Source organism: Eptatretus burgeri, chromosome 16 (assembly GCF_056783735.1).
Source record: "Eptatretus burgeri isolate ZD-2024b chromosome 16, Ebu_testis_v1, whole genome shotgun sequence".
Classification (NCBI taxonomy): Eukaryota; Metazoa; Chordata; class Myxini; order Myxiniformes; family Myxinidae; genus Eptatretus; species Eptatretus burgeri.
The window spans coordinates 2,494,770-2,519,636 of NC_140976.1; the positions used below are offsets into that span (position 1 = coordinate 2,494,770).

General features: G+C 45.4%; 1 protein-coding gene across 4 annotated transcripts in view; it reads left to right on the forward strand.

Annotated features, from left to right (window-relative positions):
- The window catches only part of LOC147010331 (limbic system-associated membrane protein-like), an 88,627-nt gene extending 68,093 nt beyond the window's left edge, over positions 1 to 20,534 (forward strand). For all 4 annotated transcript variants that reach the window (XM_085859003.1, XM_085859004.1, XM_085859005.1 and 1 more), the window contains one exon: positions 19,819 to 20,534. In XM_085859003.1, the coding sequence (XP_085715129.1) occupies positions 19,819 to 19,925 (107 nt within the window). In that variant the 3' untranslated portion in view covers positions 19,926 to 20,534. The remainder of the gene's footprint in view (positions 1 to 19,818) is intronic.
- Positions 20,535 to 24,867: the final 4,333 nt, after the last annotated feature.

The window sequence follows — 24,867 nt, forward strand, 5'->3', positions numbered from 1 at the left end:
GCAAGGAGCGCTTGTAATAACCCAGCAAGTAGCGCTTTTTTTTTTTTGTATACCTTGGTCGAGGCTCGTATGAGAGCTAACACACAACTCACAGCAAGGAGGCATGAGACAAGAGGGGTGGGAGTGGAAGAGACAAAACAGTGGGGAACAGACACATTAGGTAAACTGTGGAAGGGAGAGGGATGGGGATGGGATGGGGAACATGGCGAAGAGAAGATGGACATTGCAGGGACTTTTAGGAAGGAAAGCAGGGGAATTGAAGGAAGTGGGCTTGGGTGGATTATCGGGGGTAGAAAAGATCGAGGATTTGGATGGGGGAAGATAGGAGGTGGTGGTGAACAGCTGTTTTGAAAGCCTGGAGGGACGAATGGGAAAGAATAGAGTGAGGAAGTTTATTCCAAAGGCAGGAAAAAAGAGGAATGAAAGAGTGAAGATGAGCAGTGATTCGTGATTTCGTAGTTTTACCAGAAGAGGGTTGTTGGCGGACCTTGAGCGCCCTGTGGAAATGTGGTGGGGACAAATCGCAGAGAGAGCAGGGGGGGGGTAAGGCTGGAGAGGAGTCGGTAGAAGACAGAAAGACCACCAACCAACCTGCGGTGATTGAGTGAGAGGCCCAAAGACTCATCTTCATTGCGGGAGATGCCGATGATCTTAAATGCCCTGGTTTCGACAGCGTGAAGCCGAGAAAGGTGGGAGGCAGGAGCACCAGCCCAGAGGGGAGAGCAGTACTCCATCAGGCTACGGACAAAAGCTTTGTAAGTGGTCAGGAGCTCAAGAGGGCCGAGGAAGGACTTTGCACGACGTAGGATTCCCAGTCGGCGACTGGCTTTTGAGGCGAGTTTGGAAATGTGACTTTCCCAGGAAAGGTCATGGCAGATAGTGAGACCCAGAAGCTTGAAAGAAAAGACTTCTTCCAGAGGATTTTGTTGAGAAAGTGGATGGGGTGGGGGGTTCTAAACTGTCCTTTCGAAGAGACATAGTGAGAGTGTGAGATTTGTCTGGATTGAAAGACATGTTCCACGTGTTGGACCAGTTTGTGATTTTATCCAGATCTGCAGTGAGCGAAGAAGCTGCTGCTTGCCGGTCTGAGGGATGACAGATGGTACGGCAGAGGGTGGAGTCGTTGGCAAAGAGAAATAGAGGATTTTCCAGAGAGTCCGAGAGATCATTGATGAAAACCAGAAAAAGAACAGGGCCCAGAACGCTACCTTGAGGAACTCCAGCCTGCACAGGAAGAGGGGATGAAAGAACTCCATTTAGGGCCACACGTTGACTGCGACAGGAGAGGAAGTCTGCGAGCCATGAGTGGAGATGGCCTTGAATACCATGGGAAGAGAGTTTGGTGAGTAGTGCAGGGTGCCAGACTGTGTCAAAATCACGTGATATGTCCAGGGATACGGCTCGGATTTCCTGTCTGGCATTGAGGACCTCCATCCATTGATGGGAGAGCAGAAGCAGCATATCCAGGGTAGAGTGACCTGGTCTGAAACCAAATTGATGATTGGAAATCAAGCCATTGGAGAAGAGGAAAGATTTCATGTCTGAAGCGATGATGGATTCCATAACCTTGCTGATGATTGGGAGAAGGCTGATTGGTCTGTAGTTGCAGGGATCTGTTTTTGCACCTTTTTATGCAGGGCAGTGATGTTAGCAGATTTCCAAGCAGATGGCAGATGACCTTGGGCAAATGAGAGGGTGAATAGAACAGAGAGAGGGTGAGCAAGGGCAGAAGAGCAGGCTTTGAGGACACGTGGGCTGATGACGTCTGGACTGGTTGCAGAATCTGACTTGAGGTTTGAAAGCAAGCTCTCCACTTTGTCAGAAGAAAAAGATACAGAGTCCAGGGACAGTTGGGTGTGACTGGGTAAAGTGGGTAGAGATAGTGATGGGTTGAGGACACAAGATTTAGCTGCAAACACCGAGTTCAGACATTCAGCTTTATCACGTGTGGAATCAGCAGTGCGGCCATTTGAGATAAGGGAGGGGATGGAGGGGGAACATTCACCAGAAACAGATTTGATTAAACGCCACCAGGATTTTGAGGAGGGAGAGAGGTTTGAGAGTTCAGACTTGAGATGAGAAAGATGTTGTTTTCTGGCTCTCCTGAGGGTAGATACACACTTGTTCCGAGCTTTGTGGAAAGAACTGAGATTGCCCTCAGTTGGGTTTGCTTTCCATGAGGCAAAGGCAAGTTGTTTCAGGACAACTGCCTCGCCACAAGCTTCAGTAAACCAAGGGCGGGAGGAAGGGGAGGACAACTGAAGACGAGAGGGGATAAATCTGTGCATGAGGGAGAGCAAGTTTCTTTGAAAGAATTCCCAGGATGAGTTGATGTTTGAGAAAGTCGTGATAGGAGACCAGTCTGTAAGTTTAATGGCTGCTCGGAGACCCTGCCAGTCGGCTTGAGTGAAATGCCAGACTCGACGGCGGTGAGGTGGTTCTCTGATAACAGCCAGAGAGATGTCCACTTTGACAAGGACATGGTCAGAAGAACCAATTGGAGCGAAGGAAGAGCAGCAGATATTGTCAGGGAAATTTGTCAAAATCAGATCCAGAAGAGATGGAGTACCATTGGTTGAGATCCGGGTCGGGAAGTTGACCGATTGAGTCAGTCCCAATGAGTCACAGAAAGCTTTTGCAGAGGTGCCATGGCAGGTGAGAGAGGTACCCACACCTAGCCAACTGGCATGATGACAATTGGTCACCACATAAGAGGAAGAGAGAGTTTGGATGAGAAGATAGAAGATGGTCCATGTTTTCGGATAGTGAGGTGTAGATGGAGTCATCACTGTTCGGTGGATGGTACAGTACACATATAAACATGAGGTGGGAGTGGAGGGGAAGCTGAAGCCAGAGGTATTCCTGGGGGTGTGGGGGAGTGAGAGCAGTGCATGGAGAGTGAGGAATAGAGTCTTTGATGAAGAGAGCAACACCTCCACCAGGACGAGGCTCAGGTCTGTCATACCGTAAGAGGGAGTAACCGGGGAGAGATACTTGGGAGTCAGACATGTCTTGGGAGAGGAAAGTTTCTGTTAGGCAGATAATGTCTGGTTTGTCAGTGGCAACCTGTATGGAAAGATCTGAAAGGTTTGAGCGAAGGCCCCGGATATTTGGGGTCCACACTTTTAATGAAGAGGTAGGGGAGGAGGCTTTGGGTGCAGGAGGTGGAGGGGGAGGGGGACGGTAGGACAAGGGACGAGGGGGGGAGGTAAGGAGGGTTGTTGAAAGAGTGTGGGGTATTGCAGAATAGCGAGGGGAGGGGGCCGAATGAGGAGGAGAAAAGGCTCTGTGGTGCTGGGGGAGAGGGGGGACAAGAGACAAGGAAGAAGGCAGTTTAGGATTTGAGGAGGTGGGGTGAAGAGATGGAGGTGAGAGGGCAGTGGAGGGAGGCAGCTTGGTGGATGAGAGGGGGCAACTTTGAGAAGGATGAGTGAGGGGGATGAAAGGTGGGAGAAAGGTGAGGGGGAATTTTTGAGAGAGGTGAGAGGGAGGCTTGGAGGGAGAAGAGTGGGATGGTTGCTTTGAGAGTGAGAGTGAGGGGTGAGAGGGGTGAGTTGGCACTGAAGTTGGAAAAAAATAATGGTTGATGGAAAGTGAACATCAATGGCAAACTGTGGTTTTTAAAAGTTTTAGGTCAGAGATGTGATTTAACACAATTCTTGATGGATGCAATGAAGGCGAATTCAGAGAATGGAGAGAAGAAGCGCTGTAATAGTTGGATTTTTTAGGCAAGGAATGAAGGAAAGGTCGAAATGGGAGCAGTCTGTTAAAATAGCAGAAGAGTAGTGCATTGTGAAACAGTAAAGAGTACCACATGTGTGAGAGAGGAAGATGAAGCATTATAAGATCGTTTTTGCTGTTAATATTAATGTTTGAGAGAGTTCAACAGATTAGGTCATGGAAGTGTAGAAAAAATCGAGGAAGAAGACGAGGAGGAAGTTAAGAGGAAGAAGAAGAAGCAGAATCGGGAGAAGGTGAGCGTGTTGTTGTTGTTGGGTATATATATATGAGATGTTGTGTATGTTGTTGGGTTTGAGAACCCAGCAAGGAGCGCTTGTAATAACCCAGCAAGGAGCGCTTGTAAGAACCCAGCAGGGAACGCTTGTAAAAAAACCCCAGAAAGTAGCACTTGTAATAACCCATCAAGGAATGCTTTTAAGAACCCATCAAGTAGCGCTTGTAAGAACCCAGCAAGGAACGCTTGTAAGAACCCATCAAGGAATGCTTTTAAGAACCCATCAAGTAGCGCTTGTAAGAACCCAGCAAGGAACGCTTGTAAGAACCCAGCAAGGAACGCTTGTAAGAACCCAGCAAGGAGCGCTTGTAATAATCCAGCAAGGAGGGCTTCCAAGAACCCAGCAATGAGCGCTTGTTGGAACCCAGCAAGGAGCGCTTGGAAGAACTCAGCAAGGAGCGCTTGGAAGAACCCAGCAAGGAGCGCTTGGAAGAACCCAGCAAGGAGCGCTTGTAAGAACCCAGCAAGGAGTGCTTGTAAAACCCCATCAAGGAGCGCTTGTAAAACCCCATCAAGGAGTGCTTGTAAGAACCCATCAAGGAGCGCTTGTAAGAACCCAGCAAGGAGCGCTTGCAAGAACCCAGCAAGGAGCGCTTGCAAGAACCCAGCAAGGAGCGTTTGTTGAAACCCTGCAAGGAAGGCTTCCAAGAACCCAGCAAGGAGCGCTTGCAAGAACCCAGCAAGAAGAGCTTGTAAAAACCCATCAAGGAGTGCTTTTAAGAACCCATCAAGTAGCGCTTGTAAGAACCCAGCAAGGATCGCTTGGAAGAACCCAGCAAGGAGCGCTTGTAAGAACCCAGCAAGGAGCACTTGCAAGAACCCAGCAAGGAGCACTTGCAAGAACCCAGCAAGGAGGGCTTCCAAGAACCCAGCAAGGAGCGCTTGTTGGAACCCAGCAAGGAACGCTTATGAGAACCCAGCAAGGATCGCTTGGAAGAACCCAGCAAGGAGCGCTTGTAAGAACCCAGCAACGAGCACTAGTAAGAACCCAGCAAGGAGCACTTGCAAGAACCCAGCAAGGAGCGCTTGTTGGAACCCAGCAAGGAGCGCTTGGAAGAACTCAGCAAGGAGCGCTTGGAAGAACTCAGCAAGGAGCACTTGGAAGAAACCAGCATGGAGCGCTTTTAAACCCCATCAAGGAGTGCTTGTAAGAACCCATCAAGGAGCGCTTCTAAGAACCCAGCAAGGAGCACTTGCAAGAACCCAGCAAGGAGTGCTTGTAAGAACCCAGCAAGGAGCGCTTGTAATAACCCAGCAAAGAGCACTAGTAAGAACCCAGCAAGGAGCGCTTGTAAGAACCCAGCAAGGAACGCTTGTAAAAACCCAGCAAGGAGTGGTTGTAAGAACTCAGCAAGGAGCACTTGTAAGAACCCAGCAAGGAGCGCTTGTAAGAACCCAGCAAGGGGTGCTTGTAAAAACCCCCGCACGGAGCGCTTGTAAAAACCCAGCAAGGAGCGTTTGTATGAACCCAGCAAGGAGCGTTTGTTGGAACCCAGCAAGGAAGGCGTCCAAGAACCCAGCAAGGAGCGCTTGCAAGAACCCAGCAAGGAGAGCTTGTAAAAACCCATCAAGGAGTGCTTTTAAGAACCCATCAAGTAGCGCTTGTAAGAACCCAGCAAGGAACGCTTATGAGAACCCAGCAAGAAGCGCTTGTAAGAACCCAGCAAGGATCGCTTGTAAGAACCCAGCAAGGAACACTTGTAAAAACCCATCAAGGCACGCTTATGAGAACCCAGCAAGGATTGCTTGTAAGAACCCAGTAAGGAGCACTTGTAAGAACCCAGCAAGGAGCACTTGCAAGAACCCAGCAAGGAGGGCTTCCAAGAACCCAGCAAGGAGCGCTTGTTGGAACCCAGCAAGGAGCGCTTGGAAGAACTCAGCAAGGAGCGCTTGGAAGAACCCAGCAAGGAGCGCTTGGAAGAACCCAGCAAGGAGCGCTTGGAAGAACCCAGCAAGGAGTGCTTGTAAAACCCCATCAAGGAGCGCTTGTAAAACCCCATCAAGGAGTGCTTGTAAGAACCCATCAAGGAGCGCTTGTAAGAACCCAGCAAGGAGCGCTTGCAAGAACCCAGCAAGGAGCGCTTGCAAGAACCCAGCAAGGAGCGTTTGTTGAAACCCTGCAAGGAAGGCTTCCAAGAACCCAGCAAGGAGTGCTTGCAAGAACCTAGCAAGGAGCACTTGCAAGAACCCAGCAAGGAGCGTTTGTTGGAACCCAGAAAAGAAGGCTTCCAAGAACCCAGCAAGGAGCGCTTGCAAGAACCCAGCAAGGAGAGCTTGTAAAAACCCATCAAGGAGTGCTTTTAAGAACCCATCAAGTAGCGCTTGTAAGAACCCAGCAAGGAACGCTTATGAGAACCCAGCAAGAAGCGCTTGTAAGAACCCAGCAAGGATCGCTTGTAAGAACCCAGTAAGGAGCACTTGTAAGAACCCAGCAAGGAGCACTTGCAAGAACCCAGCAAGGAGGGCTTCCAAGAACCCAGCAAGGAGCGCTTGTTGGAACCCAGCAAGGAGCGCTTGGAAGAACTCAGCAAGGAGCGCTTGGAAGAACCCAGCAAGGAGCGCTTGGAAGAACCCAGCAAGGAGCGCTTGTAAGAACCCAGCAAGGAGTGCTTGTAAAACCCCATCAAGGAGCGCTTGTAAAACCCCATCAAGGAGTGCTTGTAAGAACCCATCAAGGAGCGCTTGTAAGAACCCAGCAAGGAGCGCTTGCAAGAACCCAGCAAGGAGCGCTTGCAAGAACCCAGCAAGGAGAGCTTGTAAAAACCCATCAAGGAGTGCTTTTAACAACCCATCAAGTAGCGCTTGGAAGAACCCAGCAAGGAGCGCTTGTAAGAACCCAGCAAGGAGGGCTTCCAAGAACCCAGCAAGGAGCGCTTGTTGGAACCCAGCAAGGAACGCTTATGAGAACCCAGCAAGGATTGCTTGAAAGAACCCAGTAAGGAGCACTTGTAAGAACCCAGCAAGGAGCACTTGCAAGAACCCAGCAAGGAGGGCTTCCAAGAACCCAGCAAGGAGCGCTTGTTGGAACCCAGCAAGGAGCGCTTGGAAGAACTCAGCAAGGAGCGCTTGGAAGAACCCAGCAAGGAGCGCTTGGAAGAACCCAGCAAGGAGCGCTTGTAAGAACCCAGCAAGGAGCGCTTGTAAAACCCCATCAAGGAGCGCTTGTAAAACCCCATCAAGGAGTGCTTGTAAGAACCCATCAAGGAGCGCTTGTAAGAACCCAGCAAGGAGCGCTTGCAAGAACCCAGCAAGGAGCGCTTGCAAGAACCCAGCAAGGAGAGCTTGTAAAAACCCATCAAGGAGTGCTTTTAACAACCCATCAAGTAGCGCTTGGAAGAACCCAGCAAGGAGCGCTTGTAAGAACCCAGCAAGGAGGGCTTCCAAGAACCCAGCAAGGAGCGCTTGTTGGAACCCAGCAAGGAACACTTATGAGAACCCAGCAAGGATCGCTTGGAAGAACCCAGCAAGGAGCGCTTGTAAGAACCCAGCAACGAGCACTTGTAAGAACCCAGCAAGGAGCGCTTGTAAGAACCCAGCAAGGAGTGCTTGTAAAAACCCCGCACGGAGCGCTTGTAAAAACCCAGCAAGGAGCGTTTGTATGAACCCAGCAAGGAGCGCTTGTAAGAACCCAGCAAGGAGCGCTTGCAAGAACCCAGCAAGGAGCACTTGCAAGAACCCAGCAAGGAGCGTTTGTTGGAACCCAGAAAGGAAGGCTTCCAAGAACCCAGCAAGGAGCGCTTGCAAGAACCCAGCAAGGAGAGCTTGTAAAAACCCATCAAGGAGTGCTTTTAAGAACCCATCAAGTAGCGCTTGTAAGAACCCAGCAAGGAACGCTTATGAGAACCCAGCAAGAAGCGCTTGTAAGAACCCAGCAAGGATCGCTTGTAAGAACCCAGCAAGGAACACTTGTAAAAACCCATCAAAGAACGCTTATGAGAACCCAGCAAGGATTGCTTGTAAGAACCCAGTAAGGAGCACTTGTAAGAACCCAGCAAGGAGCACTTGCAAGAACCCAGCTAGGAGGGCTTCCAAGAACCCAGCAAGGAGCGCTTGTTGGAACCCAGCAAGGAGCGCTTGTTGGAACCCAGCAAGGAGCGCTTGGAAGAACTCAGCAAGGAGCGCTTGGAAGAACCCAGCAAGGAGCGCTTGGAAGAACCCAGCAAGGAGCGCTTGTAAGAACCCAGCAAGGAGTGCTTGTAAAACCCCATCAAGGAGCGCTTGTAAAACCCCATCAAGGAGTGCTTGTAAGAACCCATCAAGGAGCGCTTGTAAGAACCCAGCAAGGAGCGCTTGCAAGAACCCAGCAAGGAGCGCTTGCAAGAACCCAGCAAGGAGCGTTTGTTGAAACCCTGCAAGGAAGGCTTCCAAGAACCCAGCAAGGAGAGCTTGTAAAAACCCATCAAGGAGTGCTTTTAACAACCCATCAAGTAGCGCTTGTAAGAACCCAGCAATGATCGCTTGGAAGAACCCAGCAAGGAGCGCTTGTAAGAACCCAGCAAGGAGGGCTTCCAAGAACCCAGCAAGGAGCGCTTGTTGGAACCCAGCAAGGAACGCTTATGAGAACCCAGCAAGGATCGCTTGGAGGAACCCAGCAAGGAGCGCTTGTAAGAACCCAGCAACGAGCACTTGGCAGAACCCAGCAAGGAGCGCTTGGAAGAACTCAGCAAGGAGTGCTTGGAAGAACCCAGCAAGGAGTGCTTGTAAAACCCCATCAAGGAGCGCTTGTAAAACCCCATCAAGGAGTGCTTGTAAGAACCCATCAAGGAGCGCTTGTAAGAACCCAGCAAGGAGCGCTTGCAAGAACACAGCAAGGAGCGCTTGCAAGAACCCAGCAAGGAGCGTTTGTTGAAACCCTGCAAGGAGCGTTTGTTGAAACCCTGCAAGGAAGGCTTCCAAGAACCCAGCAAGGAGCGCTTGCAAGAACCCAGCAAGAAGAGCTTGTAAAAACCCATCAAGGAGTGCTTTTAAGAACCCATCAAGTAGCGCTTGTAAGAACCCAGCAAGGAGCGCTTGTAAGAACCCAGCAAGGAGCACTTGCAAGAACCCAGCAAGGAGCACTTGCAAGAACCCAGCAAGGAGGGCTTCCAAGAACCCAGCAAGGAGCGCTTGTTGGAACCCAGCAAGGAACGCTTATGAGAACCCAGCAAGGATCGCTTGGAAGAACCCAGCAAGGAGCGCTTGTAAGAACCCAGCAACGAGCACTTGTAAGAACCCAGCAAGGAGCATTTGCAAGAACCCAGCAAGGAGCACTTGTTGGAACCCAGCAAGGAGCGCTTGGAAGAACTCAGCAAGGAGCGCTTGGAAGAACTCAGCAAGGAGCACTTGGAAGAAACCAGCATGGAGCGCTTTTAAACCCCATCAAGGAGTGCTTGTAAGAACCCATCAAGGAGCGCTTCTAAGAACCCAGCAAGGAGCACTTGCAAGAACCCAGCAAGGAGTGCTTGTAAGAACCCAGCAAGGAGCGCTTGTAATAACCCAGCAAAGAGCACTAGTAAGAACCCAGCAAGGAGCGCTTGTAAGAACCCAGCAAGGTACGCTTGTAAAAACCCAGCAAGGAGTGGTTGTAAGAACTCAGCAAGGAGCACTTGTAAGAACCCAGCAAGGAGCGCTTGTAAGAACCCAGCAAGGAGTGCTTGTAAAAACCCCCGCACGGAGCGCTTGTAAAAACCCAGCAAGGAGCGTTTGTATGAACCCAGCAAGGAGCGCTTGTAAGAACCCAGCAAGGAGCGCTGGCAAGAACCCAGCAAGGAGCACTTGCAAGAACCCAGCAAGGAGCGTTTGTTGGAACCCAGCAAGGAAGGCGTCCAAGAACCCAGCAAGGAGCGCTTGCAAGAACCCAGCAAGGAGAGCTTGTAAAAACCCATCAAGGAGTGCTTTTAAGAACCCATCAAGTAGCGCTTGTAAGAACCCAGCAAGGAACGCTTATGAGAACCCAGCAAGAAGCGCTTGTAAGAACCCAGCAAGGATCGCTTGTAAGAACCCAGCAAGGAACACTTGTAAAAACCCATCAAGGAACGCTTATGAGAACCCAGCAAGGATTGCTTGTAAGAACCCAGTAAGGAGCACTTGTAAGAACCCAGCAAGGAGCACTTGCAAGAACCCAGCAAGGAGGGCTTCCAAGAACCCAGCAAGGAGCGCTTGTTGGAACCCAGCAAGGAGCGCTTGGAAGAACTCAGCAAGGAGCGCTTGGAAGAACCCAGCAAGGAGCGCTTGGAAGAACCCAGCAAGGAGTGCTTGTAAAACCCCATCAAGGAGCGCTTGTAAAACCCCATCAAGGAGTGCTTGTAAGAACCCATCAAGGAGCGCTTTTAAGAACCCAGCAAGGAGCGCTTGCAAGAACCCAGCAAGGAGCGCTTGCAAGAACCCAGCAAGGAGCGTTTGTTGAAACCCTGCAAGGAAGGCTTCCAAGAACCCAGCAAGGAGCGCTTGCAAGAACCCAGCAAGGAGCACTTGCAAGAACCCAGCAAGGAGCGTTTGTTGGAACCCAGAAAGGAAGGCTTCCAAGAACCCAGCAAGGAGCGCTTGCAAGAACCCAGCAAGGAGAGCTTGTAAAAACCCATCAAGGAGTGCTTTTAAGAACCCATCAAGTAGCGCTTGTAAGAACCCAGCAAGGAACGCTTATGAGAACCTAGCAAGAAGCGCTTGTAAGAACCCAGCAAGGATCGCTTGTAAGAACCCAGCAAGGAACACTTGTAAAAACCCATCAAGGAACGCTTATGAGAACCCAGCAAGGATTGCTTGTAAGAACCCAGTAAGGAGCACTTGTAAGAACCCAGCAAGGAGCACTTGCAAGAACCCAGCAAGGAGGGCTTCCAAGAACCCAGCAAGGAGCGCTTGTTGGAACCCAGCAAGGAGCGCTTGGAAGAACTCAGCAAGGAGCGCTTGGAAGAACCCAGCAAGGAGCGCTTGGAAGAACCCAGCAAGGAGCGCTTGTAAGAACCCAGCAAGGAGTGCTTGTAAAACCCCATCAAGGAGCGCTTGTAAAACCCCATCAAGGAGTGCTTGTAAGAACCCATCAAGGAGCGCTTGTAAGAACCCAGCAAGGAGCGCTTGCAAGAACCCAGCAAGGAGCGCTTGCAAGAACCCAGCAAGGAGAGCTTGTAAAAACCCATCAAGGAGTGCTTTTAACAACCCATCAAGTAGCGCTTGTAAGAACCCAGCAAGGATCGCTTGGAAGAACCCAGCAAGGAGCGCTTGTAAGAACCCAGCAAGGAGGGCTTCCAAGAACCCAGCAAGGAGCGCTTGTTGGAACCCAGCAAGGAACGCTTATGAGAACCCAGCAAGGATCGCTTGGAAGAACCCAGCGAGGAGCGCTTGTAAGAACCCAGCAACGAGCACTTGTAAGAACCCAGCAAGGAGCGCTTGTAAGAACCCAGCAAGGAGTGCTTGTAAAAACCCCGCACGGAGCGCTTGTAAAAACCCAGCAAGGAGCGTTTGTATGAACCCAGCAAGGAGCGCTTGTAAGAACCCAGCAAGGAGCGCTTGCAAGAACCCAGCAAGGAGCACTTGCAAGAACCCAGCAAGGAGCGTTTGTTGGAACCCAGAAAGGAAGGCTTCCAAGAACCCAGCAAGGAGCGCTTGCAAGAACCCAGCAAGGAGAGCTTGTAAAAACCCATCAAGGAGTGCTTTTAAGAACCCATCAAGTAGCGCTTGTAAGAACCCAGCAAGGAACGCTTATGAGAACCCAGCAAGAAGCGCTTGTAAGAACCCAGCAAGGATCGCTTGTAAGAACCCAGCAAGGAGCGTTTGTTGGAACCCAGAAAGGAAGGCTTCCAAGAACCCAGCAAGGAGCGCTTGCAAGAACCCAGCAAGGAGAGCTTGTAAAAACCCATCAAGGAGTGCTTTTAAGAACCCATCAAGTAGCGCTTGTAAGAACCCAGCAAGGAACGCTTATGAGAACCCAGCAAGAAGCGCTTGTAAGAACCCAGCAAGGATCGCTTGTAAGAACCCAGCAAGGAACACTTGTAAAAACCCATCAAGGAACGCTTTTGAGAACCCAGCAAGGATTGCTTGTAAGAACCCAGTAAGGAGCACTTGTAAGAACCCAGCAAGGAGCACTTGCAAGAACCCAGCAAGGAGGGCTTCCAAGAACCCAGCAAGGAGCGCTTGTTGGAACCCAGCAAGGAGCGCTTGGAAGAACTCAGCAAGGAGCGCTTGGAAGAACCCAGCAAGGAGTGCTTGTAAAACCCCATCAAGGAGCGCTTGTAAAACCCCATCAAGGAGTGCTTGTAAGAACCCATCAAGGAGCGCTTGTAAGAACCCAGCAAGGAGTTCTTGCAAGAACACAGCAAGGAGCACTTGCAAGAACCCAGCAAGGAGCGTTTGTTGAAACCCTGCAAGGAGCGTTTGTTGAAACCCTGCAAGGAAGGCTTCCAAGAACCCAGCAAGGAGCGCTTGCAAGAACCCAGCAAGAAGAGCTTGTAAAAACCCATCAAGGAGTGCTTTTAAGAACCCATCAAGTAGCGCTTGTAAGAACCCAGCAAGGATCGCTTGGAAGAACCCAGCAAGGAGCGCTTGTAAGAACCCAGCAAGGAGGGCTTCCAAGAACCCAGCAAGGAGCACTTGCAAGAACCCAGCAAGGAGGGCTTCCAAGAACCCAGCAAGGAGCGCTTGTTGGAACCCAGCAAGGAACGCTTATGAGAACCCAGCAAGGATCGCTTGGAAGAACCCAGCAACGAGCGCTTGTAAGAACCCAGCAACGAGCACTTGTAAGAACCCAGCAAGGAGCACTTGCAAGAACCCAGCAAGGAGCACTTGTTGGAACCCAGCAAGGAGCGCTTGGAAGAACTCAGCAAGGAGCGCTTGGAAGAACTCAGCAAGGAGCACTTGGAAGAAACCAGCATGGAGCGCTTTTAAACCCCATCAAGGAGTGCTTGTAAGAACCCATCAAGGAGCGCTTCTCAGAACCCAGCAAGGAGCGCTTGTAATAACCCAGCAAGGACCGCTAGTAAGAACCCAGCAAGGAGCGCTTGTAAGAACCCAGCAAGGAACGCTTGTAAAAACCCAGCAAGGAGTGGTTGTAAGAACTCAGCAAGGAGCACTTGTAAGAACCCAGCAAGGAGCGCTTGTAAGAACCCAGCAAGGAGGCTTGTAAAAACCCAGCAAGGAGTGTTTGTAAGAACTCAGCAAGGAGCACTTGTAAGAACCCAGCAAGGAGCGCTTGTACGGACCCATCAAGGAGCGCTTGTAAGAACGCAGCAAGGAGCGCTGTACGGACCCATCAAGGAGCTCTTGATTGTCCAAGAAAATGTCACATGACTATGAGTAAGCTACAGTATCGCAGAAATCATCTGCAGTTGTGAATGAGTGTTTGATAATGGCTGCCAAAAATGTATGCCATGCAAAGAAGCATCTTTCTCCAGCACAGTCTCTCTTGAAATATAATAACACGTCTTGTTGAAGACATGTCTCCGGACATTTCTGTGCAGGTGTCTACAGAAGCTAAAGTTGTTCCTGCTTATTATGTTGCTGTAGATGAGACTACAGATATATCTAATTCTGCGTAGATTTTAATTTTTCTAAGGGGGTTCAGTGAGAATCTTTAAGTAACACAACAATTATCTGGCATGCAGATGCTTCATGGAAACAATGAGGGGTCTGACTTGTTTGAATGTTTAACTACGGTGTCAAATCGGTATGGACTACCTTGGGCGAAAATGGAAGAAATTACAACCAATGGGACACCGTTTGTGGTTGGCTGCAGAAACGGGCTTGCAACATTTGTCAGTGCTAAAATGGAGGAGAGTGGTGGGGAAGTTGTAAAATCTGGTATCACTGCATTTTACATCAGGAACAGCTATGTGAAAAATCTGTCAGTTTTAGATTAATGATGCGAGCCCTCATTTAAATTTTAAATTTCATTCAATCAAAAGCACTTGATCATTGGTAGTTCAGATCCATGTTGGAAGAAATGGATGCAGAATAAAGGGATGTAATGTGCGTTGAATCGAGGGACACCAGGAGGTTTATTGAGTCGAGTGACGGAAAGTGCTCAAACTTTTTTTTTTCTAATCTCGGAGAAGAGATAAAGGATTTCCTAGCAAGCAAAGGGGATGATGTGCAACTTTTTTCAAATGACAAATGGCTCTCCGACCTCGTTTTTCTTCGTGACATTATTACTCAGCTCAATAATCTGAATCTGCAACTGCACGGAAAAGGGCAACTCATCAACCAGCTGCATGACAGCATCAAGGCATTTATACTGAAACTTCAGCTACTAAAATGGCACCTAACAGCTGGTAACCTTGTAAACTTCTCTTGCCGAAAGGAATTGAACCTCACACTGAGCACTGCCACGAAGAAAGCAGCTGAGTATGGCAAATTCATCACAGATATACCGCAGGAGATTCTTCAGCATTTATACAAGTACGTCCGAGCAGAAAAATACCCAGGGATCAGGAAACACACTGGGAAGATGCTTTCCCTCTTCGGAAGCACTCAACTCTGCGAACAGACATTCAGTATGATGAACCTAAACAAAAACAGGCTGCGAGGAAACCTTAGCAACCCCCACCTGCAAGATGTGTGGTACCTCTCAGTGAGTGAGTCGGCTGCAGCCAGATGTGAACAAACTCTTGCGATCGAATGATCAGTTTCATGTTTCCCATTGACAGATGTGTCAGAAGAAAAGAGTTAAAGAGTTCATTTTACACTAGTTAACAAGAAAAAGAGCAATCTGAGATTGTAGACCCTTGCCAGGACTTGTTTTGTGTGGTATGTTATGTGGTGTTTGTGTAGTTTTGTGTGGCATTTGTTTAATGGTGTGTTACGTAATTAATTAGACATAACTAGAACTGCCACTTTATAACTGCTGGCAGTGATGACCGGGTACCAAGGCGTCCTGCTTTGATGCAACCCCGCTTTGATTGGACACCTGACCCTGACCCATGACATTTCTTTTATTATTATTCAATTCAATTTAGAATGGGATTAAAATAAATTCAATTCAAATCAAATGGAAGACCAAATAGGTACAGTCCTGCATTGGAGTCATCAGAAGGAACCCAAACAAGCAAAAAGCAAAGATGAGGTCACCAGTAGGAACCTGGACAAGATTTGGGTTTCAGATGTTACTCCTCTACCTTCAAACCCATCCAGGCACAAAAAAAGAACATTGGGTGAGCCTTATTCAAACAAACAAAAAAAAGGCAAAAAGAACCCAAATCGAAACTTTTAAATAATTCTGGCTGCAAGACCATGCATCCAATCAGGTTGAAATTTAAAACATATATTCCCCATCACTACTTTCTCATAATTGTCAAGTTTTGCATCGATTGAGTAAGCGGTTCAAGAGAAATTTCTTTTAAAAAGATTTTTGCTCAATCCAATTTGGCTGCCAAACCATGTGACATATGATGTCATTCGTGTAAACCTTTTGTTCCTCATGGTTAGACAGTCATATGTGTAAAGTTTCACCTTAATTTGTTCAGCCACTTCAGAGAAAAATATTTTTGAAGGTTTTTTTTTTTAAAACAACATGGCAACATGGTAAATCACGTGGCAAATGATATCATCAATTTTTTTTTTCTGTGGTCCATTTTATCCCAAGATGACCCTCAAAATTTTTTGTACTCATCACATGTAGTGTTCTACATATCCAATTATGACGTCATAACGAAGACACCTATGACATCATAAAAATCACACATTCCCCATGAGGAGTACTTGCCATGTGCCAAGTTTCGATTTTTTCCTTTGTGCAGTTTCAGTGATGGAGGTCCAAAGTTTTTACAAGATGGCTGCAACATCGTGTGACCTATGACGTCATAATTATCAGGAAAACATTCTCCATGAGTAGTCGCTCCTATGGTGAAAATTTCGTCTCAATCTGATAAGCGGTTGTGGAGAAAAACGCTAAAGTTCTGTGTGGCCAAACAAACAGACCCAAATACAATTAGAGTGTTTAATTAGAGTGCTTAACTGACTCAACCAACAAATACAGGAATGTTTAACACACCCAATCAAAGATTAGAAGAGTGTTTAACCAACGATTAGAGGAGTGTTTAATTCACTCACCAAACGATTCGAAAAGTGTTTAACACACTCACCAAACGATTAGAAAAGTGCCTAACACACTCAAGCAACGATTAGAAAAGTGTTTAACACACTCACCAAACGATTAGAAAAGTGTTTAACACACTCACCAAACGATTAGAAAAGTGTTTAACACACTCACCAAACGATTAGAAAAGTGCCTAACACACTCAACCAACAATTATAAAAGTGTTTAACACACTCACCAAACGATTAGAAAAGTGTTTAACACACTCAACCAACGATTAGAAAAGTGTTTAACACACTCAACCAACGATTAGAAAAGTGTTTAACACACTCAACCAACGATTCGAAAAGTGTTTAACACACTCAACCAATGATTAGAAAAGTGTTTAACACACTCAACCAACGATTAGAAAAGTGTTTAACACACTCAACCAACCATTAGAAAAGTGCTTAAAACACTCAACCAACGATTAAAAAAGTGTTTAACACACTCACCAAACGATTATAAAAGTGTTTAACACACTCACCAAACGATTAGAAAAGTGTTTAACACACTCACCAAACGATTAGAAAAGTGTTTAACACACTCAACCAACGATTCGAAGAGTGTTTAACACACTCACCAAACGATTAGAAAAGTGTTTAACACACTCAACCAACGATTAGAAAAGTGTTTAACACACTCAACCAACGATTAGAAAAGTGTTTAACACACTCACCAAACGATTAGAAAACTGTTTAACACACTCAACCAACGATTTGAAGTGTTTAACACACTCACCAAACGATTAGAAAAGTGTTTAACACACTCAACCAACGATTAGAAAAGTGTTTAACACACTCAACCAACGATTAGAAAAGTGTTTAACACACTCAACCAACGATTAGAAAAGTGTTTAACACACTCAACCAACGATTAGAAAAGTGTTTAACACACTCAACCAACGATTAGAAAAGTGTTTAACACACTCAACCAACCATTAGAAAAGTGCTTAAAACACTCAACCAACGATTAAAAAAGTGTTTAACACACTCACCAAACGATTATAAAAGTGTTTAACACACTCACCAAACGATTAGAAAAGTGTTTAACACACTCACCAAACGATTAGAAAAGTGTTTAACACACTCAACCAACGATTCGAAGAGTGTTTAACACACTCACCAAACGATTAGAAAAGTGTTTAACACACTCAACCAACGATTAGAAAAGTGTTTAACACACTCAACCAACGATTAGAAAAGTGTTTAACACACTCACCAAATGATTAGAAAACTGTTTAACACACTCAACCAACGATTTGAAGTGTTTAACACACTCACCAAACGATTAGAAAAGTGTTTAACACACTCAACCAACGATTAGAAGTGTTTAACACACTCAACCAACGAATAGAAGTGTTTAATGATTAGAGGAGTGTGTAACGATTAGATGAGTGTTTAACGATTGGAGGTCTCGGTGGTCTGGTATGTGCGTGGAAATCTCAATCACACTTTGTCTAAGTCTGATGTATCTGTACAAAATTTCTCTTTTTCTGTGATGAAGGGTTAAAGTCTGAAACGTCAGCTTCTCCTTGCTTTCCATGGGAGTTGGTATACCTCGATCACAATGTCCTTTTGATTTCATCCGATTTTTTTTCACATTTTAACACGAAAAACTGATGTCACATACAATTAACCATGTTTGTCACCACATATTAGCTCAATTCCAGTACTGGTTCGACCCCACGTCCTGTGTCGACCCCACGTCCTGTCTCAACCTCGTGTCCTGTCTTGACCCCATTCCTATCTGTCTCGACACGACATCCAAGCTCTTCACTACATTCTAGCTTTATACAACATCCTAACTCTACAAGAAAAAACATGAAAAAAAGTGTAAAAACATACAGGGATGAAATCTCAAAAAAAAACGAAAAACAAACAAGGCAGGAATGACACATTACGATGCCACAACACAACACCATAATCCTCTTCTGGTTTAGCATCATGACATCTTTTGACATTATACTTTTGTTGTGCAAATGTGATTAAACTTTTGTTGTGGGATTGTGATGGAACTTTTGTTGTGGGATTGTGTTTTTTAAGTAATAAAATGCTTAATGTTTAATATATTTTATGTTGGTATCGATTAAATCAATCTATGTTATTAAATTCACCTTATGGTACATTCTACCCCTCCCCCCCCCGACCCCCCTTCCCCCTAAATCCTGGCTTTTGGTTCAGCCCACTTTGTGGATTACCCCATATGTAAAACGATGCGATCATAGTTTTTAAAAGAAAGAATAGCTTAATGTTTTATATAATTTGTTATTTTGTTATGGATTAAATCCATCTATGTTATTAAATTGTTTTTATGCTCGTTTCAGTTGATTTGGGGGATGGTTTGGATACGTATCACTTTTGGAATGGTACTGTACACTTTCCCCCCTCCCAAGATCCTGGCCTGGTTTGGTTGAGTCCACATTTACATTTGATTTATTTTCCTAATAAAACGATTAATGCTTTATATATATTTTAAATTTTGAGTTCCATGCATCAGCCCAGAGACAAAGTAACTTTTTCGCATTGGAATCACCATCATAGCTTCAGCAGTTATTGAAGGACGTTGGGCTACAGTTTTTAGCTCGCCTGTTCGAGAACAGAGAGCTATAGCGATACCCCCGGCGTGAGCGAGCGTGAAAATGTTAAATTTTTTGTTTTACGGAAAAACTCCTCGACGGATTTCGACGAAACTTGGTGGGGGGTTAGGTATGGTCCAAGGATCATGCCATTAGATTTTGGACTTGTTCCCCCCCCCAAAAAAAATTGTTAGAGAATTTTTTTTTGCATTTCTACATGTTTTAAGTGATTTCCACCCCCCCAAAAAAAAATTGTTAGAGAAAAAAAGAATTTGCAACTTTTTTTCCAACAAAATTTCGATTTCTTTTTTTTGCATTTCTATGTTTTAAGTGATTTCCAACCCCCCCCCCCAAAAAAATTATTAGAGAAATTTTTTTTTGTATTTCTACATGTTTTAAGTGATTTCCACCCCCCAAAAAAAAATTTAGAGAAAAAAAAATGTTTTTGCAACTTTTTTTTCAACAAAATTTCGATTTCTTTTTTTTTTGCATTTCTACATGTTTTAAGTGATTAGGATTTCGACGAAACTTGGTGGGGGGGGGTTAGGTATGGTCTAAGGATCATGCCATTAGATTTTGGACTTGGTCCCCCCCCCCTCCAAAAAAAAATTGTTAGAGAAATTTTTTTTTTTTTTTTGCATTTCTACATGCTTTAAGTGATTTCCAACCCCCCCCCAAAAGAAATTGTTAGAGAATTATAAAAAATATTAATTATTAGACTCGTCTTTTAAAAACGATAAATGTATAAACAGGCGAGCATTGGGTGGCTTTGACACCAACTCTGGTTTACATTGTTTTGAGAGGAGAAGAAGAAGAAGAAGAAGAAAAGAAGAGGAAGAAGAAATAGAAATTGGCATTTTAGCAATCTCTCCCTGTGGTACTTCAGCGATGCATTCTGGCATCTTTTCAAGTCTTGGTAGTTCAGAAAACGCTTGAGAATATGAGTTATGCTTTTAAATGCTTATTATGAATTCACTCTTTAAGAATTTATGAGCGTATCTTTGTGCACACATTTAAATGGGCGGCCATTTTTTTCCCATATCATCCATCTATATGGAGCACTACCATACTCCATTTTACCACATCCGAGCTTTATACAACATCCTAACTCTATACCTCGCCTGTCACCAAATCTTTCTGCCGTTCCACATCTTCACTTTGGTCTTCACTTTACCTTCTCCCCAGGACCCGGATTGGATATACATGGCCGGGCCTGTTCTACTCACTCCTTCTCCTTTGTTGCAATGCTATTTGTGATGATGGTCGCAGTGATGGGACTTCATGCGGATTGATTGACACAAACACCCATGGTGTCGTTGATCTACCTGCAACCACTGCACCAACCTAGGGCAGCTCTCATCAAACCACGTGCACCATTTCCACCCCACCTTGACTCCCTCTGTCCTCTAAACTGATATAAACACCCGGTCCACTTCACATCCACCCTCCCACCCACCTTACTGATTTTTTCACCAGTCATCCTCATTGCTGTCCTCATATTAAGGGGGTGAGGTAGGCGGGGTACCTATATGTTGCCCAAAGACATTTTCAGACCCATGTGGATGTTAAAGCGTCATGTTGCATGATGTTGCGTCGTGTCATGTGTTGTGTTCAGTGTTGAAATGCACAGCCATCACCCCTCAGTGGGGAGGGGCACGGCGTGAGGGGAGGGATGGGGTGCAGAAACAACTGACAAATTAAATTGCAATTTTCAAAAAAATTCCATTTGTTTTCTTTCTGAATTGAATGTGTAATTTTAGAAAGGGAATTTGTGTTAACTATTTCCCTTCAGTGTGTTTGTCCCTGCATGGAAATGAACATGTAATTATTGAAGCAATGTGGTTAGAGTCCTTCACCACAGTCTCCATTGTACACTTGCATTAAAACCGCTGCCCTCTTGATCTGCTGTTATTGTGTCCATCTATATTCAATTCCGTCGGTTATTGTGTCATTCAATTCCAATTCCATCGGTTCTGTCTCATCCTATATTCAAGACCAAGCTGAATAGGTCACGTTTTTAGCTCGCCTGTTCGAAGAACAGAGAGCTATAGCGATACCCCCGGCGTGAGCGTCAGCGTCAGTGTGAGTGTGAAAATGTTAAAGTTTTTGGTGCAAGTTATTTTATTCTTTCTAATGTTTTTATCTACCACACTTTTTTATATGCCCGATATATATATATATATATATATATATATATATATATATATATATATATATATATATATATATATATATATATATATATATATATATATATATATATATATACATATATACATATCGGGGCGTATTATGTGATATCGGTCGTCCGTCCGTCCATCCGTCCGTTCCTGTCCGCACTCTAACTCCCAAAGTTTTCAACTTTCACGTTTCATATTTGGTACATAGGTACAGACTGTGGAGACGGTGTGTCGTGACATACGTTCGTCATCTAAAGTGGTTGCCATGGCAACCAGGATGCTGTTTTCCATGTAGTAGCACAATTCTGTATATACCTTCTTGTTCGGGTGTATATTGTGCTCACTCGCGCTCTTGTTACTGATTGCAATATACAAATACATATATTGCTTTAAAATTATTTGGATCAGACTTCACTGCAATGCTTTATAAAAAATATTAATTATTAGACTCGTCTTTTAAAAAACGATAAATGTATAAACAGGCGAGCATTGGGTGGCTTTGACACCAACTCTGGTGTAACCCACTGATGGGCTGGGCAGATCTGGATCTTAACCAAAATCAAACCAATTGGTCCTTATCACATACCCAACCTGACCACCGAATTTCGTCCGAATCCATCCACAACCTTTTGAGATATCCTGCTCACGGGCAGACAGATAGACGGGTGAAAACAACCTCCATCCACCTGAGGTGGCGAAGGTAATGAAGGAAGGCGATAAAGGGTTATTCCTAAAAGGGCTGTCATCCACCTTTTACAAGGAGCACAGTTCAGACCCTGTCACAAACTTCTCACATGTCATGTTGCTGGATATCAGACACCATTTCAAGGTTCTCCTGTGCCGATCAAAACAATAAATGTCTGTGTGTGTGTGTGTGTGTGTGTGTGTGTGTGTGTGTGTGTGTGTGTGTGTGTGTGTGTGTGTGTGTGTGTGTGTGTGTGTGTGTGTCAGTCAGTGTGTGTCTCCTCCATAACTCCAAAACCATGAAACCGAGCAAACAAACTTTGCAATGCATACTAAGGGAACTCTAAGGGAGTGCATTTGTGAAAATTGGGTGTTTGAGTTAATTAAAACATCCCTTATGAAGATAATTAATGGCCTCATTTAATTATCCTCAACCACCTTGCTCTCGATGGGGTTTTATGAGCATCCTGGGTTACGTCGTTGGGATTCCTATTCGCCATTTTGTTCGGCCATTCTCCTTTTCTTCCATAGAAGTGCAGCTTCATCAGGATGAAGATTACCACACTGCGGTTATGTGCAGGTATGGAACAGCGCCGATACAACCAAATTGTGAAAATATATGCATGTGCGAGTAAAAATAAAGGCCATATGGGGCATTCCATGTGAAGTGTACACACCCTCCCGACACGAATACCTCATTTTCTCCCCATATGTTGGTCATTTATTCACTTGGGTGAAAAAACTCAAAATAACAACTTTTCGACCTGTGGGCCCATCGGGGCCCATTTTAGCGCCCCCCCCCAAATTTGGGCGCCCTGGCTGCCCCACAATCTTCCAGTGGCCATATCACAGGTTATAGTGGTCCGATTTGGCTGATGTTGGTATCAAAATGCTCGTAAAAGCGAGATCTTTCGAATTGCTTAAAGTAAAATCACTCCGAAACAGTAATTCAAAAAGTTATAGTTTGGGGCGCCTTTGGCCTTGGGCCCCCACTCCCCAGCCAAACCGATGGTCCCAATTTTTTTGTGTGAGAATACCCCTTCATAAACTCCAACACCTCAGCATAAATGAAAATGGGATGTCAATCTGTTCAAGTGTGATGATGGTTTTATTGTTCGGGGACTCGGGTGCTGGACACACAATACGCCACAAGTTATAGCACAATATTTGAACACAAGATCCAATACACTATATCAGTATATTGTACATAAATTTTCCACATGCACACGCAGGAACTGGAAGCGATACTAGTATGAGTCAGAGTTTTTCCCAGCATATTATAGTCAAGATTCTTTGCCAACCAATGTTTTATTTGACAGCTATGTTTCTTTTTGACTGATTGTGTAGGTTCTACCTGTAGCAGTTTTTGGTTCTACGGAAAGAAGAAAATCAGAAATGTCTAAAATGCAGTGATCTTCAATGTCAGGACAAAATAAACTATTTGTGGGTCCGTTTGGATGAAGAAAATTCACTTTCACTTCATGAGTATCCTGAAAGGCTTCCATGATGTAGGCAAGCCACCATTTTCCATCATAGTGCACTGTGACATAACCTGAGAGTTTCTCGTTAAAAGTTGGTGTAGATTTTGAAATAGCTGACTCGATACGGTGTTCCTCGTTAAGGCTGAATTCGCGTACTTCAAGAGCAGTTTTAGAAAGAGCGATGAAAGCATGAAGTTTTTGAGTTCCAGCTATGGTTTTGGCCGTTTTTAACCTTTCTTCCAGATATCTTTCTTCCTCGTCATACGCCTCTTGGGTCCCATAACCGAACTTCATTTCATTCAAACCATTTTCAGCAAAGGTGAAAAGATCTTTTGGAGAAATCATTTGACTGTCATAAGGTCTATGCAGGCTCTCACGTGTTGCTTCTCGTTTGACTGGACCACCCACGCCATCTGAAGGGCCCTTGCCATGACGTGTGGCAAAAAAATGCCATTCTGCATCAATACCATACTCTGATTTGTGACGACATAGGTTTATGAAGGCTTTGCAATTCTTACATTGGCCAGCACAACGGTCTGAGAAATAGTAAAGTTTCTTTACATTTCCAAAGCTAGATTTCAAGTTTCATTGAGCATTCTTTGGAAGAGGTGGACTGAGACAACGTTGTGAGTATTGCATTCTGACATAATCGTGAACGAATCATGGTTTAATTTGCCATCGTCCGATTTGAAAGAGTAAACCCAGGGGTGAATTGTCCCTTGAGAGCAGTTCCAATGGAATCCTTGGGCCGCATCCTGTACGACAAACGAATAGTTCTCTGAGAAGTCTCCAATAATGACAAATTCTCCTTCACCGATTTCGTCTTTCTTATTTTTCAGAAACTGAGATTGGGCCTTGGAAATGAAGTCGTGTCTCACTAATTTCACCGTGCGTTCACAGAATTGATTAATGAATTCTTCCAAAGGTAGGACCATGGAGCTCAGTTCAGATATGTCGATGGATGTCCACCGTTTAAACTGAATTTCATCAATATCCTCGAGTTTATAAGCACTCAGTACCGTGGTTTTGAAGTCTTAAATTGATGGGCAACTTTCACAAATCTGAAATAACATGCCGGTTGTGCTGGGTTACAAACAATGCGTGCTCTCACATGATGATAGCTAGGAATTTCGGCTATCTGTGGCATTTTGGAACCAAACATCATGAGTTTCACATTTTTATGTATCGTACATACACATAAACTGTGTATTCCGCCTGAACCGGCCAGGACACACTCCGAGGGACGGAGCATGGCGAACTTCACGAATCCAACTTTAAAGCCAGGGTTCTTCTCTTTGAATCTCTGAAACAGTTCCTTGAGATTGTTTAGTACCAGGTGCTTTTGAATTTTGTCTTTTCCATGTTTATTCCTGACCACCACACAGTCCTTTCTTCCCAGCATTATTCGGCTGACTTCATCACTTCGGTAAAATTCGGTTATGGTAGATTTCACTTCGTCAGGTAATATTTTACCCTGTTTGGGATTTGGAGACGATAGCATACCATTTTCTTTCTCTAAATTTTTGGCTTGCACAGCCATTCTTTGGGAGCAACTGAATTCACTCATCATCCCTCTGATGCTCATATTCCGAGCAAATATTGTCAGTATACGTATTTGCTCTGAACGGCTCGAAACAACGTATTTTTCTTTCAGGCTTTTGATCACCTCTGGCATGCAGTTTTCATCACATTTTGACGCTGTGTTTTGTGTTTTCTCCGCAGTGCTTGGTCCAGCAACTAGTTCTAATTTCTTTCGCACAGAATCTTCCACTTTACTTCGCTTTTCAGGAATGTACCCTGGGTTCCTTTCCGCCTTTCATTTGTCGAATGGGCTTTCGCCTATCATCGATAACGACTGGTCAAGGGCGTAGCCAGAGGTCCAAAAGCGA